Below are 17,386 nucleotides of genomic sequence, written 5' to 3' on the forward strand. Positions count from 1 at the left end.
TTGCTTTTTATCTTGAAAATTGTTAGAACTGCTAGTCCCGAAAAGAAACAGGAGATGGAAAAGACAGCTGTGGAGGAAGAGACAAAGGAGGAGAAAATTGAGCTGAAATCGATTACTGCTGATGGAGAATCCCCACCTGCTACCAAGGTAAGGTCTGCTGCCAGCCAGCACTCTGTGTGCAGTGATGGCATGAACAGCTTGGGTTTCTGAGGAAATGAAAACTGTCTGCCTTGTCTGATAAAGGCTTTGATGCTTCTTCTTCCATTTCTGTCAGATTAATGTGGATGATTATCAGCCCAATGAAAACGAAGAAAAGAGCCCATATCCTGCAACAGAAGGTCCAGGTATATATCTTCTCCTTCTTATCCCTCATTCAGCCAAGGGAAGCTCAGGTTGCTAATGCACACAAAGCCCAGTTGTGGTAGCAGGTGTGCTGAATGTGTGATGCTTTCATGATGGACAGGGTGATCTGCTTGGCTGTGCTGGCACAGGTGTGGACTTGGTCCTTTGTAGCTCCTATACTGATTAGTCATATTTGATTTGATTCTCTGTAAAGCTCTCTGTTAGAAAATACAGAGCTTTCAGAGAACCCAATCAAATCATATGAAAACCTCTATATATGAAAATATATGTATATGACTTGGTTTTCAGTGTGTTTTTCCAGTACTCGGTGGTCAGGGGAGACTCACAACAGGTAGTCATGAATGGGAAAGTGCTGAATGCCTTTTGGCACTGTTTTCTAATCAAAAAGGACAGTGTGACTTATTAACATAACTCTTAAGGTGTAAGACTTTGGCCTAGAATTGGAAAAAACAAGTTATAGCTTTGGTCAGACTGGTTTTCAAGTCAGTTGGACCTAATTAACTTCATTCTCAGATAATCAAAAGGTTGGTTGAAGAAACCTCAGAAGGCTGAGCAGCTTTTCTTCACGAGATCCTGAATTGTGGGGTGGGGTTGGAGCTAGTCAGGTCAACTTCCATACTTGGAAATATGCTGGAACAAATGATTAAACAAATTCTATGACTGCAAGATAAGGAGATGACTAGCAGCCAACATAGATTTGCCAAGAGTAAATCATATCAAACCACCCTTATTTTCTTCTAAAAGGGGCTGACAATACTTGCAGACAGGAGCAAAGAAGTGGATGTCATATTCTTTAACTTTGCTGAGGCTTCTGACTGTCTCTTATAGCAGTCTCATAAGCTGGCTAGAAAAATATGATCTAGATGACTGGGAGACAAATTGATCAGACCCTTTATGTGAAGAGTAGTGATAGCCCAAGTGAGTTTCTATAACCCAAAAGCCTGTCTAGAGTTCAGTTCAGTTCATTGTTAATGACCTGAATGATGGAAGAGGCAATATGCTTATTACATTTGTAGGTGACATGAAGCTAGGAAGGACACAAAGCATGCTGGAGGGCAGCATTAGAATTCAAAGAGCTCTTGAGGACCTGGATAAATGATCTAAATAAAATTGAAAGTTCCAGGCTCTACACGTAGATGGGAATAAACAACTCACAAATAAAGGATCTAAGGTCACAGCTAGTTAGATAACAGTCCTTGAGAGGAGAATCTGAATCTTATGATCACAAGCTCAACAGGTGCCAGCAACAGTTTGCTGTCTTTCAAAAAGCAAGCAAGTAGTGAGAGCTATAAACAGGGAAAGCATGATCCTTTGTCCAGCCATGGTTTAACTGGTCAGTGAAAGCTAACCTGGAATATCCTGTCTTTCTTTGGGTGCTCTGCCTAGGACAAGGGGGGGCTGAATTGGAAGGAACACAGAAGAGAGTGATGAAAACAATGCTAGTAGGAAGCAAAAACTATGATTGAATGAACTGTGATCATTTGAGTTAGGAAAGGCAGGAGAGACATCTTCAAATGCATAAAAACCTGCTACAGGTAGGAGGGGAGTTATCTCCAGTATAAAGGAACAGATTTAATGTTCACACCAGAGAGAATTTTTTAATGGTGAGGGTAGAAAAGATCAGAGAGATGGCTGTAGAAGCCCAGCATCACTGAATGTTGCTCAGAACAGGTCAGAAAAATGTCTCCCAGAAAAGGCTTAGATATAATAATTAATTGATACTGGCTTAGCAGAGGCATGAACCAGAGGGCCCTTTGTGATCCTTTTCTGCCCTTCTTAGTTTCTGTGATTATGTAACAGGCTGTAACAGGTTATAAAACACATTCTCTTCTATTCCACAATTCCCAATAAATAAATGTCTGATAATAGGTTGAGGTGATAGGGTAAAAAAAAAGACACAGTAATTCATTTTGAGTAGATGGACAAGGGTTTCAGACAAGCAAAATGGAGAACTGCTCATTGCATTTGATTTTCAGCACAAAAAGTCCCCATATTTGCTATACCTGTATTCTTCCATATTTATATTAGGAATAGAGTGTGGTTCTAACTCCATGCAATGCTGTTTTAACATTGCCTGGGGCAGATCACTCTGGCTTTAAGCTTCCCATCACCTTTGTAGGCACAGGCACTTACTGGACACATGTCCCTAGTTGCTAAGGGGTTTATGGGAGTCTTTAGTCAGAAGAACAACTTAAAACAGTTTCATACAGTTCTGCTTATGTTTCTCAGCTGGCTTGGATTTGTAGACCATTACATTTGTTTCAAGTGAAGTAAGAGTCATCTGTATATCAGTTTGAAGTCTACTGCTAATAGATTTGTAGTTTAGTTACCTTCTGTGGATTGCTTAGAAATAGTCCAGCACGACAAAAGCTACATCTACAGTTTTTGTCATGCAGCCATGCATAGATTAGAGTGTGGAAAAATAAGTGAAAACACTTTGAACTCCTGTCCTGGGGTGCCAGTCCCTGACTTGACATACTTTTGAACAGAATCTAAAATTTGAATGGATGAGCAGGTTTTTTTCTCCCATCTCCTATTAGAAATGCAAATGGACACCCTCTTGGTTATTTGCCATTGTATGATGCCATTTCTAACCAGGCCTGTTCCCTGAATTGCTTATCAAGTCTTTGGGAAGAGAGCAGTTAATTTCTAACAGCTCACAAAATTACCTGACCACTTGCTTCAGACTTCATGGAAGTCACCCCTAGGGCTCAGATGCAACCAAGTTTTGTAAACCCCTTGTTAGATCTGATTTACCATAGTCACCTGTTCCATCCTGCTATACAAAGCTCAGAAACTCCAAGGCACTTGCAGAGCTGATGGGATATGTCACCTCTGCCTTGTGCTGTCAGTTTTGGAGAACAGGGTTCCGAGGCTTTCTCCAGCATTAGCAAGCAAGAATTTCCCAATTCCCACACATACCCCTAGCCAGTTCCCTTGTGGCCATCTGACCAGTCCAGAATCCTTCTGCTGATTGCTGCTCAGCCCATCTGGGAGCACACCTTTTCCTGCCCACTTGCTTCAGCTGTGCTTTAAGTGAACCACCTCTTGCTTCTTAGATGCATTCAGCTTCTGGTTATGATTTAAACCTTTGGTGCCTGTGACCTTTCCCTGGCTGTGTACCTTTCCATCCTCTGAAAACACTGTTCACCCTGATCCAGTGTTCAGAATCTGTTTGAAATGGTCACCTCATTTGTTTTTCCTTTATTCTTTCAACCTACCCATTCAGTCTCTCATTTGTTTCTGCTGCCTGAACCAGTTTTTTCAGTACCCTCTTCTGACAATATTTGCTACCCAGTGTTGCTCATAGGCCCCAGAATGCTCTGTGGACTTGCAGCTCCTCAGATCACCTAGCCTCTCTTTTGGAAGGACAGGGTAGTTCTTTCAGAGATTTGTGTACACTAGAGGGATTATTATGATGATATGTTTATTATAGGAAGACAGGCAGCTAGTCTTGCAGTCTAGTACAGAAATAGACAAAGAATTCAGAACATCAAATGAAGGTAAAAGCTTGGGATGATTCATGGGAGCTTGAAGCAAAGCAGTGTCCTTATACAAGAGTTCTGGTCTTTGTATAGTAAAAAAACAACTAGCCCATCATCGAATTTCTCACTGATGCTGCTCTTTAGCCTGTTCATTCTTATGTATTCACAACCAAAGAACATTTGCTTCTGCAAATTCAAGCAACTGTGCTGGTTCTCTATGCAGGCTCTGTCTGTAGCTTAGGCAGTGACCTGGGATGTAATCCTGTTATTTCCTGAGTGTTTGGACCTCAGTGTTTCCTGTCTTCTGTGCCCTACACTCTACTTTGAGTGAGAAATATTTAGAACAATATTTTTATCTATGGCTGAGGAACTGAATGTGTTTTTCAGTCTGAAGTTATGCAGTTACCAGAATCATTAATACATTTCTTGCACTATGGCAGACATGAGAAAAAGAGGAGAGGAACAATGTTCTTTATGGTCTTCATGGGGCTGAGCCTTCTGCTAAGGGTCCATTTTCCTGAGGCATTGTTCCATACTCATTTGAAAGTGTATTTTAAGCATTCCTCTGAGTAAAAGAAGAATGATCTAATAGTGAAGGCACAGAACAGGGACTCAGAATATTAGTCTTTTTAAGTAAGATTTTCAAATATCCCATGTGATCATGGGCATTGATTTTCTGGCCTGTTAAAGAAGAAAAAAAATTTGCTTTCCTCACTCATTGTGAGCCTACTCTGAAACCTGTAGAGAAAAGGTGCAAGTGCAGAGTATGGTAATATATAAATATGAGCATTAACACCTATTTCACAGGTGCTATGTAAAAAGGTACCTCTGAAAGAATGTTTCTTTAACTAAAAAGTCTGTAGAAAGATTATTATAAAGCATATTACACATAAAATTGATCTTTTAAAAAACAGACTGACTTAAAAAGTACAAACTCTATGTACCAGCTTAAACATTTATGCAAAAATCCATCAAGTGAATTTGAGCTGAACTCTTGGTACTGGAAGTGTAAAGAAAGAATCCTATTTGCATGTAATAATGTCATGCAGTGAAAAGGGCTCTTTTCTCCTGTCTCTGATACCTAGATTAGGATCTGTGCTGATTCATCTGTTCTTTCCCAAGTGTCCTGTTACTAGATCAAGTACAGTACCTCACCCTAAAGGAACAGCCTTTTTCTGGAATTTATTTCCCTTTATGGACTCAAGATGAACCTTATAACTACAGTTTCCTCCTTTCAGGCTGGAAGCTGAATCAGTTGCACCTAACCCATCAGGCTCCTTTCTTAAAGTATTTTTTCCTGTCTTGCTGATTGAGTGAATTGGGATTTTTAAGCAGCAAAATCATATCGTATCATTTACCAAACAACATCTGAATTCAGCAGGTGGAAGAAATCCTTGAAGGTGGAAGCTTTTCTTCAACATACCACTTAGCCCCCATCTCTGCATGTTTTATCTTGAGGTTGCTTACTAATTTGCACAGTGCCTGGAGATCTGTTCCATGGGCATCAGGTTTAAGAGTCTCAGCCTCATTCTCACCTTTTTGATCTCCCCCCCCCCCATTAAATTACAAAAGGGCACAATTAGAAGACTTTGTGATCAGTGTAAGTCCATGTGCCCATGCTCAATATTTGCTCTGGGGTGTACATGCACTCATTCACACATGACCCTGGATGTAGCAGCAGCTCCAAGGAGATCCATACAAATAGGAGAAAAACCCAGTATTGATAAACTGCAGGAATGGTCTGAAGAAGAAAAGATGCAGTTCAGTAAGGATGAGGTCTAAGTGCCACTCTTGGGAATAGTCAGTGGCAGAAATGCAGAGGGGGAATGACAGGCTAGACAGTCATTCTGTGATAAATAATGTCTGCTTTGTGCATGTCAGAAACTGGTGGCAAATAATGCCAAAGTACAATGAAACGTGTCCATGAAGGACATTAAAGCAGGAATCATAGAATTTTAGTGGTTGGAATGGAGCTTAGAGATCATCCAGCCCCAACCCCTGCCCTGGGCAGGGACACCTCCCACCAGAGCAGGTTGCTCAAGGCTCATCCAACCTGGCTGTGAACACTGCCAGGGTTGGGGCAGCCACAGCCTCCCTGGGCAACCTGGGACAGTGTCTCACCACCCTCACAGGGAAAAACCTTTTCCTAGCCTAAATTTCCCTTCCTTCAATTTGAACCTGTTACTCGTTGTCCTATCCTATCACTTCCTAACAGAGTCCCTCTCCAGCTCCCCTGGAGCCCCTTCAGATACTGATAGACAGCTATGAGGTCTCCATATAACCTTCCCTTCTCCAAGAAGAAGAAAGATAAGTATTACAAGATATGAGAAGCAAACCAGCTCTTGCCTGCACCAGTAAAACCTCAGCTGAAGGTTAATCCTGCAGATAATCTGAAAGAAAGAGTGATCAGAGACCTGAGGAGCACAGCACCTCAGGAAAGACTGTTGCTGTTTTGCTCCTGGAACCAGATATTCTTGCAGAGGCATAATAATGGTCCTTGAGTATGTAAAAGTCTCCTGCAAGAGGAAGGCTATTCTCAGTTTTCTGTGTCCAAAGAAAATAAGAAAACTGATATTGGATTTAGACCATAGCAAGAAAGATTCAAGTGAGTGGTTTTTTTGCAGTAGGGACAGTGAAGCGTACGAGGAGAGTGTTGGGAGAATATTGTGGGTTTACCAGCATTAATGGTTTTACAGAGAGCAAAGATCAACGTCTGCCAGGACGAGCACTGGGCAGCGGGTGCTGCCTTGGAGAAGGGAAGTGGGCAAAGAATCTCAGAGACAAACAACCCAGCACTGCTGAACGGGTTGTGTTTTGCATTAAGAGACAAAAATTCTTCTTGCAGCAGAGGAAGATGAGGAAGAACCTGAGATGCCTGTGGGCCCTCGGCCTCGCCCGATGTCCGAGCTGCACCTCAAGGAAAAGGCTGTGCCCATGCCTGATGCCAGTGCTTTTTTCATCTTCAGTCCTAACAACAGGTATTTAAGTGACTGCTTGGCTGGAAGAAGGAGCCAAAGAGCAGGTACCCCTTTAACTTTGGGCCCCAAAGGTCATGAGGTGCAGAGCTCCCTTTCACACCAGAGACCTCCTTTGTTCTGTCTCTCCTTTAAAGACTCTGGCATGAAATCCTCACAACTGTAGGGAGCCCATGACAATAGCCAATGGGAGTTCATGGCACCTGCAAGGCTGATTGAAGACACAAATTATGAAAGCTTTGGAAATAAGGGACTTGGAGACAAGTCAGTAATTGGAATTCCCCAACCTACTCATGTCCAAATTGCAAGAGAGCCATCATGCAATCAGTCAAGTGTGAGGTAGGAGCTTCCTGTCCAAAGGGCTGCTCAAAATGCACTCCCTGGGGGGAGTTTCATGTGTCTCTGCTCGTTTCTGCAAATCAAGAATGAGCAGAAAAGAAGAAATGGGAGGAGGAAGAGGAGAGTCCATAGCTCTGAGGGGAGTCTAAGGAGAACAGTTCTTCTCTCACACTCTTAACCTTGGACTTCTGCAATGAGGTTTCACATTGTCCCAACTGTCTTTCTGAAACAGATTTGCAAGACCAGTGCTGTGAGTGGAGGGCTGTTATGACACAGGCGAATTTATCTTTCCAAGGGTGCAGAAATGAGCTCACTGCCCAGTGGTTTGTGCAGCACCATGTGTCCCAGTATCTCTCTTGAGGGCTCAGCCTCCAAACACAGCCCTGAAGTAAGACAGGGCTATAAAGGCACCATATAATTCAGAGCCAGTTTTTCCACAACAGTGCCTGTGCCACTCCTCCTTGGGTATGTGTAACAGGGAAGGACTGAGGATGATTTGGACTCATGGACTCTAGTGCCAACTATGCCACCCACCCACTGTCATTTGTAGAAGAAGTAAATTAACCTCTGCAATCATCTGTAAAATTGCTGTAATAGGAACTTGGAGACTTAACAGCCAAGAGTAGAGCTAAGTAGATTAATGAAGTGCCTCTAGAATTATACATAGGACTGTTATGAGGGTTAACTCCTCATATCCCGACACCAAGGTGCTGTAATGGTCTCCAGTAAGCGTGCTGTCCTTTGATGGGAGGCTGCTCCTTCTTTACCTGGTAGTTTCCCACTAAGGACACCCAATACTATATATTGGGTTGGTGCATGGCATGATGTACTTTCAGAAGCTGTTTGTGAATGCCAGCCTGCTCCCTATCCCTTTGGCCAGGCCTGTACCCTGTTAGCAAGGTAGATCCCCCATAGCTGCTAAATGACACTCCATCCCCAGCTCAGAAAGACATTGGCACCCCAATTGGCTGTTTCTGCAGCTTTCCTCCTAAATGAATGAGGAACGGTTGTGTGAAGGAAAGCAAGGGATATAACTTTGGGTTGGCAGGTTTGAGACCACATGGAAACCACGAAAGGCTCTGTCAGGAGGGAGTGACTGTTCTCCATTCAGACACACTGAGCACAAGTCCTGCATGTCGTGGAGAGCCAAGGCTGCCCAGCACAGCTGCCTGGGCCCATCGTTCCCCCTGCTGCTGGGGCAGAGGGAAGATGCTCTGCAGAGCAATCCTCTAGGGCCAGTCCTGCTGGCTAAAGAGGAGGGGGGAAATGTTTCCCAGGTCTTGCTGTTCTCTGAGAGATAAAGTTGTGCCTCTCCTCTCTCTTGCAGGTTTCGTGTCCACTGCCATCGAATCGTTAACGATAACATTTTCACCAACCTGATCCTATTTTTCATCTTGCTCAGCAGCATCTCCTTGGCAGCTGAGGACCCCGTCCGACACTTCTCCTTTAGGAACCAAGTATGCTCCACATCCTCCTTCCCTCGCTGTGTATTAAGTGTGGGGTATGCAGATGATGCGTTGAAGCCAGGAAAGGTAGACAAGACTGGATCAGAGGCTTTGGGAGTGCCTGTCTGCTGTGATTTGTGCCTTTTGGAAGCTGTGTGCAAAATCATTGGGGAGTCAGTGCAGCATTTGGCATCTAGTTCATTTCAGAAGTGTGTGGAGGGGAAAGAAGAACAGGAGGCTGAAGCAAAATTATTGTTACCTGGGATTGAGGCATTAGAAAAGAGCTGTAAATACATTGATTGGGATGCAGATAATTCTGATTTGAGGGACTTTCAGGTTAGGTCTAAGAGACCTAACCTTTGGCATATTTGCTCTGCTGCTCCACATTGTCTTTTGAACTAAAAAGCCCAGGGCCTGATTTTCACTTTATTCACACTGGTGTAAATCAGGAGTAACATTTCTTAGTTTGATGCAGTCACTCTGGGGGAAGTTGATGTCATCAAGGTCAGAATCAGACTATTTGAACACAAGCTGCAAACCTGTCAGTAAATTTGAGATAATCCTCAAAAAACACAGTGTTCCTCTCTTTACTGGCCTGGGGGAAGAAGAGGAAGACATTCAGCACAGACATTCATTCTCACCTTCTTTTCTGACCATTCTTATTAGCCTTTTGAAAGGTTCAGTGCTCCCTTAACTTTGCCTGTGGTTGTTTCCATTAATCTGGGGTCACTGAAGAAATCAGAATAGTCAGCAAACATATGTGAGACTTCTGATCTCTGCTGTCTGCAGCAGCATTTTGGTCCTTTGTGCATGAAGAGTTTGCTAGGCTAAAAGAATGGGACAATTTTTTGCTGTCTAATAATAAGCCCCTAATTTAATACCCTCTGAAATACCCTGGCCTGAGCATCCATTTAAACCCATATGTGCTTGCAGAGAAGGTGTTAATGGAAATTATTCCTGAACTTGTCTCAGAGTTGCTTTGCATGTTGTCCTGAGGGAAGGTGCTAAATAATACAGTCAAACCTGTGCCACCAGTGCACCAATGACCCACTTGTGCACAGCTGAGTGTGCCCACCATGTAGGGATAACTGAGTGTCAATATGCATTAGCACTGCAGCATGTCAGCTGGCAGATGGGCTGCTGACATGCCACAGAAGCTGTGGCAGAATCTGTAGCAGAGAGATTTAAATGAGAAAAGAAAAAAAGAAAGTCAAAGCTGGTTGTCCTGGATTAAAGAGCTGAAGGCTTGGGGCAAAGCCTTGTTTCGTGTATTTGAAGCCATTGATGTTGTTGCATGAAATTCTGTGTTTCATTTTTGCAGGTACAGATGTTTAAAATGTATCATGCAAGGGGACACTGACAAGATGTATGTATTTGAAGCCATTGATGTTGCATGAAATTCTGTGTTTAATTTTTGCAGGTACAGATGTTTAAAATGTATCATGCAAGGGGACACTGACAAGATGTTTGGGTTGCAAATGTGATCTGCCTGTGCACTTTGACAGTAGAACAGTAAGATTGTGTCCTACCCTGTGCCCACACAGAGGCCTGGGAGGAAAAGAAAGCAAGCAAGCTGAAAGCAAACTAAAGGAAATTCATATTTAGATAACATGAAATATGCCAGCTGATAAATGGTCCTGCCTCACAGGTGGAGCAGTGATCATTTTCATTAGGCATGATTTCATCTGTAAGGGGCAGCTTTACTAGCTGCAGCTTTGGGGCCAGATTCACCAGCATGTTCTAGGTCCTTTGCAGTGCTCTGGTAATGTAAAGACATGGCAGGTACAGCTTAATAATCCACTTTAATCAAGTTTACAGCTGCTTTCTGTTGGTGGAATCTTACAAAGCAGCCTGAGAGTACCCATGAATCTGGTCCATTGATTATAAAATTATTCCATTGAGTTAATAACCAAATGTCAGGACGTACAAAGCAGCAATGCAAGAGGACATTTCCAGTTAGAGTGTATGTAAATTAATATAGGATGCAATTGAGATCTGTGCCCCCTTGAAATGGCTCTTTTTCAATTCTCTAAGTTGCAAAAATTGATAGAGCCCAAGACAGCTTTGAAGAAGTGAGAAGAACTTGGGATTAAAAATTGAGCAGTGACCTGAAGAATGTTAACTTACACAGTAGCAGTAAGTGATATATTCCCCTGTTTGACATGCAGTGTCTGAAGCTCAGTTCAGATTTGGATTGCATTTAAACAGTGCAGTGTGAAATAGCCTTGCAGTTTGCAGTAAGTGCCACACTGCCCATGGCATGCCAAGCTGTAAGAATCTAGTCCTCTATAAATCTGAGCGGGGATATGGGCACTGAGATACAATAAACACCAGTGGGATGGGGGAGGGCAGTTTGCTGGTTTATGTTTGGTAGTGTTTTAGCAGAAAAGGTTTAAATTTCACAAATTATCAGTTTTCTACAGCTGTCTTATATTGGCCTTGATTATGGTAAAACAACAGCAAAACATGGGCATGACACCTCTTTTATTCAATGTTTGTAGTGTAGATTTCACTAAAGTGGCTTGGGATAGTAAAATATATTGGAAACAGAGTTCAATTCTGGTCCCATGATTCAATGAGAAAATTCCTGCTTGCTGCTGTGGGGTGTCAATTGATTGGCAATGAAAGACATTTCTGTCCTTGATGCTGCTACTTCAAAGGCCACTTTGCACTTCCACACTTCTTGTTGCCTTCTGTGACACCCTAGGGCCATGTTTAGTGGTCTGCTATGCATGCCAGAGGTATCTCCATCACCAGGTCTAAGTTCAGGGGAATGAAGAGTGTTTCAGCTTGCTTGTTATCCAGGTTGCCAATAGGAAGATGCAAGATCTACGTTAGGCAGCATTAGCATATAACCAACTTATGGTTGCAATACAAGCACTGGGATTCTGTTCAGTTGGCAGTCTTTGTGATTCATCCTAATCCAGGGCAAATCAGGATAGAGAAAAGAACTAGCTAGAGTATGAATTTGCAGTTTGCTTTTCTTCCTTCGAGAGAGGCCTGAATGGAAGTTACTAAGAAGGAATCTCGTGTTTTCTACTGAGAGACCAGGCATTCTTTGAATTCTCAGTTTGGAAGCCTATTTGGGAAAACCCTTGAATGGTCTTTATTTGATTTAGGAAAAAAAAATCCTACGACAACCAAGAAGTTATTTTGCCTCTATAGTGTTCATGGGATTGTAACTGAGAAAAGATTTTGTGTAATGTGCTTCTTGTCCTCTGTGCCAGGACCTTCACTGCATTCAACAGGACATCGTTACAAAACCATTCCCCATGCAGTCATCCTCATCCCCTTGTGAAAAGACATACGTATTTGATTTTGAACTGTGATTTCCCATTCAAGTGATTAGTCACTGATTTACCCTCCCCACTCCTAATCCCTTTTGTTTTTACAGATTCTCTTTTATTTTGATATAGTTTTTACTGTCATTTTCACCATTGAAATTGCTCTGAAGGTAAAGTGCCCATCTTCTCTACCATTACTTGTTCACAAGCTTACTAGTTTTCTGCCACTATCTGTTGCTAACACACACACCTGTTTGTTCCTGGGTCACGCTCAGTACCACTAACCCAATTGTGCTTATTTTTCAGATCCTAGGCAATGCAGACTATGTCTTCACTAGTATCTTTACATTAGAAATTATTCTTAAGGTAACCAATCTGAGCAATACACTTATTTTCTCCTTTCCTTCTTTCTTTCTTTCCTTTTCTTTCTTTCTATCGCTTGCTTTTTTTTTTTTTTTTAACCCCATTATTATCTCTATACAAAGGGTTGTTTCTCTTTTGATTTGAACATTTTGGTAGTTGCTTACAAAGTCTTCTGGGAAATTTTGGTATTCAAAGATAGTTGTTTAAAAGGTCTTCTGGGAAATTTTGGTATTCAAACTTGTAATTTAGGGCCTATGGCAAAACAATGCCTTATTTTAGGGAAATCAGTGCAATGTCGAGAAAAGTTAAAGAGAAGCAGGAAACAGGCCATCTCCTCATAAATTTCTCTCTCTACCCTGGCCAGTTTTTCCAAACCAGGATTTGTCTGCTATGCAAGGAATTCTGAATACATACACCTCCTCTTACACATGCTACACCCAAAGAGAAGATCTCCCTTCTGCACGAGAGGCTGGGCCAGGGGCAGCTGATGACTTCTATAAGCTTACAGTGTACACAGCCAAGGAGAAGACAGGGAACACAGTGCAAAGATCACTTTTCAGGAGTATAGAGATAGCTGACAGTACAAACCACTGAAACACCAAGGACAGTAGCTGTGAATGAAGATTTCTGCATTGCCTCTTTGAAACCTGGCTTCCCATTTCCCAGGGACATGTTCTGTACCAAGGGGAATGTGCAGGAGAATGGTTTAGCTTGGAAAAAAATAAAAATAGGCTGCCTTGTTCTTAACTCTAATTTTCCTAAATTGGTAGGCTAATAATTTAAATAACAGTAATTGAGCAAAGTTCTGGCTTTCTAAATGCTAGGTTCACTTGGCAGCTGGGATTTTTCTCAGCAAGCTAGTTGTAAGTGCTGGCAGGCTGTACCTTAGAGTTGCTCAAATTTTGCAGCTCAGGACCCTAATAACAGTATCTATACTGAAGGCTGGCAGGCAGGGTGGCCCCTGCATATTTTTGTAGAGAAACGTGCTTTTTTGATGTGGCTGGAAATTGCCAAAGCCATAATGTTCTCCAAAGAGATGCACACATTCTGCTGGTGTGCAGTTTGCCTCGGTGTTTGCACAATCAGTCTGAACGTGCACGCGGCACACGGCTGAGCAGAAAAGCCTGGCAAAAAAAGGAAGCTATCTCAACAGCAACATTTCCAAATAAAACCATAGTTTAAGGCAACTGTTTTAACTCACATTTATTCATTCTGCTCCCACTGAAGGAAATGGTAACACTCCTCATTACTTCGGTGGAAGCAGAACCTAACCCAACCCATTGGCCTGTTTCCATCAGGGGAGTGTACTGCACAGTACCTGAGCCTTCCTGATGTCCTCCTCTTAACTTCACTGGATTTATGACAGCACCCCTGGCTGTTCTCTGAGTTCAAGTGGGAGAGGAGTGCAGGGACTCTAAGTTTAAGTCACGAGTTGCTTGTCTTCTCAGCGCGTGTTTCTCTGCTGCCTTGCGTTGAGCGCAATGTTTTGCACAACAGCAAAGTTAGTGTAAATGGTAAGAAACAAGAGAATAAATGGCCACAGGATGTTCAAGGCTGTAGAGAAACAAGGTTCATTTGCTCTCATGTTGCTGCTGACACCTGCAAGCCCCACGCTGCTGTGGTGGAGCCTGGTGGTGGTGCATGTTAGCAAATTGACTGCCAAGGCTTTTTAATTGACATCCTAAAAGGTTGTAGCTTGTTTAGTGCCCCAGACGGGAGGGAAATACAGATTATATGCTCTTTGAGAGAGTCTCCTGAGATAACAAAATCTCTCCACAGGCTTGAGAGAACTTAAACTCAGCAGAGCTTCCCCTCTTGATTTCAATGGTGTCTTTCTTTCAAGATTGCCATACAAAATCTAACCAGTAAAGGACACCTTTACCACCTTTGTAATGGCAAGAACCCCTCCTCCCTTCCCCAACTAAATGTGTCTATAAGTATAAATTCTAAGCCAAGACCAGAGTTTATACTTTCTCCCCTTCCAAGTTCTGTCTGATTGGTAGTCAGTTCCCTGATGTCATGGATGTTGGTGAATAAATTAATCTGATACACCATGTGCCCTTCCACCATCCTCTGAATAAAGTCATAGGTAACCACAGCTGGAAACCACTCGTCAGTATGCCATCCTGAGCTGCTATTGGGAGCCAGAAAACTCCAGTTTGAATTCCTAGTTCACACTTCTCAGCTGGGAGTCTGGCTGGAGCTCATCATTGAGGTGTCTGCTTCAGGTTACTTCAGACACTTAACTTATGATGAGATTCAGAGGACCAAATTTAGAAGCCTGTGCTCCTAACTGAGGTGATGGAGGGAAATTAGCAGTTGTGGGGATGGGGTTTCTTCAAAGCAGCTCCATTAGATCACTCACCGAGTCTAAGGTAGGTGGTACAAATACCCCATCACCTCACCCACCCTCTGTGCCAGACTTGTTTAGTCACATTCTGTAACGGAGCTCAGTCTAAAGTTTTTGGTTTACACTGTCACTTAATCCAATTCTGGAGCTGTGACATCCTCCACAAAGCCAGCAGGTGTTCAATACCCCTTCAGACCCAGATGGGACAGAGAGGCCCTTGCAAAATGTGTAAAGCTTTTCCCTTCCTCTGCTTAGTGATGTTCACAACGATTACCTCCACAAAAAAACCACCCTGTCTAAAGGAATATTGCCTTGGGCATTGTGAGGAAAACCAAGGGGAAAATGCAACTGCTTCTAGAGTGAAAAGGGATGAAGATGGTTAGGAAAAGGGATATGGGATTGAGCTGAACAGAAGGAGCAAACTGAAGAGAGCAGTAATTCCTCCTGTTGCTTCAGTTTAGCTCTAAAGCATCAAATCCCTGAGGGATTCTGTTTTCCCTTTAAGGAGAGAAGAGAGATCAACTGTCCACTGCAGCTGGTCTAAGCACTGCAAAACATTACATAAGGTCTCATTTCATTTTCATATTTTTTATTCAATTTAGTGAACGAGGCCTTCATACAAGACAAGCATCATGCAACATTCTCTGTCACTGAAGAAGAAAGGAAAAGCATATGATTGCAAAGAGTAGTTCTGCAAACAGTCATTCTGCTGCTTTGCTGATTCTAAATGCTATGTACTCCGTGCACTCAAAGTGCATACTCTCCTTGCTGAACTTAGCATTGGCTTTTTCTGGCTAGTCCTTTCTTAGTTATCTCACTGTCTTCTTCACTCTCTTTTCTTTCAATGGGGACTCAACTTCTCCTTTGGGGTCTGGGGGTAAATTATCTGCTATGTTATAAATACTCCCCCTCCCCAATTGTATACTCTGGGCACAACCAGATGGGTTTGTGTTCTGAGCAGATGTTAACGGCAAAGTGTGTTTGTGTCTCCATGTGCCCTCCTGCAGATGACCGCGTACGGGGCTTTTCTCCACAAGGGTTCCTTCTGCAGAAACTATTTCAACATCCTAGACCTTCTGGTGGTCAGCGTTTCTCTCATCTCCTTTGGGATCCAGTGAGTGACCTATTTCCAGCTGGCTGGTTTTTGGGGGGTTGTAGGGCTGGGTTGGGAGGGATAGCTTAGGCTCATTGCCTTATTTGGGTAAGATTTTTCTCATGAGCCTGTTGAGGTATTCATGAGGTGTTTTTCTCAGACTGTTCAAGACCATGGAAATTCACCCTCAAGAGGGAAAGAAATAATTGGGAAATGTTACATTGGTGATTCAAGACCATTAAAATTCACCCTCAAGAGGGAAGGAAATAATTGGGAAATGTTACATTGGTGACCTGGAGTGGACAATCTTCCAGAAAGAGCAAATGAGGAGAAGAAAATTAGTGCATTGGAAATCATGACACTTAGCTTTACCTTCGTCCCAAGATCTCTAATTCACTGTATCAGTTCAGGACAGTTCTATGACTTACCTAGACCTCTCATAACCTCTTTGGAAAATGGAATGATAATGTTTTCCTACTTCCTAAGATGTTGTGAGTCTTGGTCAGTGGAAGATCATCAAGTGCTTGAAGAGTTGTGTAGAATCTTCAGAGTGGTGGTGGGGGTGACAGTTGATCCTCCTTCTGTCATGCTGTTTTGTTTTGGTTGATCTGTTCATTTTCTTAATAGGTTTACAAATTTGCTTGGCTATGTGGAACTGTGTGTCAAACAGGGAGTTTCCTAAGTAGTTTCACATCTGATAAGAAACAAGCTCCCAGTTGTTATCATTACAGGTTAGCAGCTCAAGTGTGGGATGTTCCAGGGCTAAGTCAAGCAGAAGAATTTGTCAGGTTTGTTGGGCTCTCAGTCAAGGTCTTAAGAATGGCACAGTGCTTGTTTAGTTCTGCTGTTTCTTTCTTACAGACCTAGCTAGACTCTTAATATGTTAGCATAAAAAATGTTCCCAAAATCAGGAGGAGGACATGATGTCATGCAGAAGAAGATTCTCAGTCAGTGTTTTAGTCTTGGAAGGTGCAGAGAGTGTTGCTGCAGGAGATAGTTGTGTTCTGGACTTGAACACATAAGTCATCGTAATCAATTCAGTGGGAGTTTCCACATCCTTAAATTTATGTACACACTTCCCAGATTTGGGGGATCAGAGGCCAAACACACTGCAGAATCAAACTCCAAGTGGACAGCTGGGGTCTCCTGGACTTTCCACTCTTGTATGAATATTTCAGTGGAGTGCTTCTTTGAGCCTGTTCTGAAAATGCCTTGTAATACCACATCTTGGCACAATTTCTATAGCATAGATACCTACAGAGTCAGTTTGCCCATGTTCCATTCCTCCATCATTAAGACAGCAAAGCTGGTGAAAGTCAGAAAATATACAGCTGAGCCTGCCCAGAAGAAGAAGCAAGACAGAGATGTTTCCTTGCCCCTGAAGTGCCATAGCAAAGAAGTGACTAAATACCCTAAGCAGTCTAAGGTGGTGCAGGATTTCCAGGATGTGCCCTCACAGCACACTCCCCATATTGCTGTACGTCTCAAACCTTCCCAAACTTTCTTCCAGGTCCAGTGCCATTAATGTGGTGAAGATCCTGCGTGTTCTGCGAGTCCTTCGACCACTGAGGGCCATCAACAGAGCCAAAGGACTAAAGGTCAGAGGAATCCCAGTGCATTCTATAAATTATCAAATCAGGTTATTTCAGGCTACAAGGAGTTTTGTGATGGTTTAAGTAGTGTTTCAGC

The 17,386-nt window shown here is 42.7% G+C and overlaps 1 protein-coding gene across 1 annotated transcript in view; it reads left to right on the top strand.

Moving 5' to 3' along the window:
* Positions 1–17,386, top strand: part of CACNA1C (calcium channel, voltage-dependent, L type, alpha 1C subunit) — a 120,366-nt gene that overhangs the window by 25,090 nt on the left and 77,890 nt on the right. Inside the window, 8 exon segments of the mRNA XM_009079347.1 lie at positions 27–147; positions 275–344; positions 6,694–6,826; positions 8,490–8,619; positions 12,002–12,061; positions 12,198–12,257; positions 15,612–15,718; positions 17,208–17,295. Coding sequence (XP_009077595.1) covers positions 27–147; positions 275–344; positions 6,694–6,826; positions 8,490–8,619; positions 12,002–12,061; positions 12,198–12,257; positions 15,612–15,718; positions 17,208–17,295 — 769 coding nt within the window.

Source organism: Acanthisitta chloris, unplaced genomic scaffold, assembly GCF_000695815.1.
Source record: "Acanthisitta chloris isolate BGI_N310 unplaced genomic scaffold, ASM69581v1 scaffold11107, whole genome shotgun sequence".
Classification (NCBI taxonomy): domain Eukaryota; kingdom Metazoa; phylum Chordata; class Aves; order Passeriformes; family Acanthisittidae; genus Acanthisitta; species Acanthisitta chloris.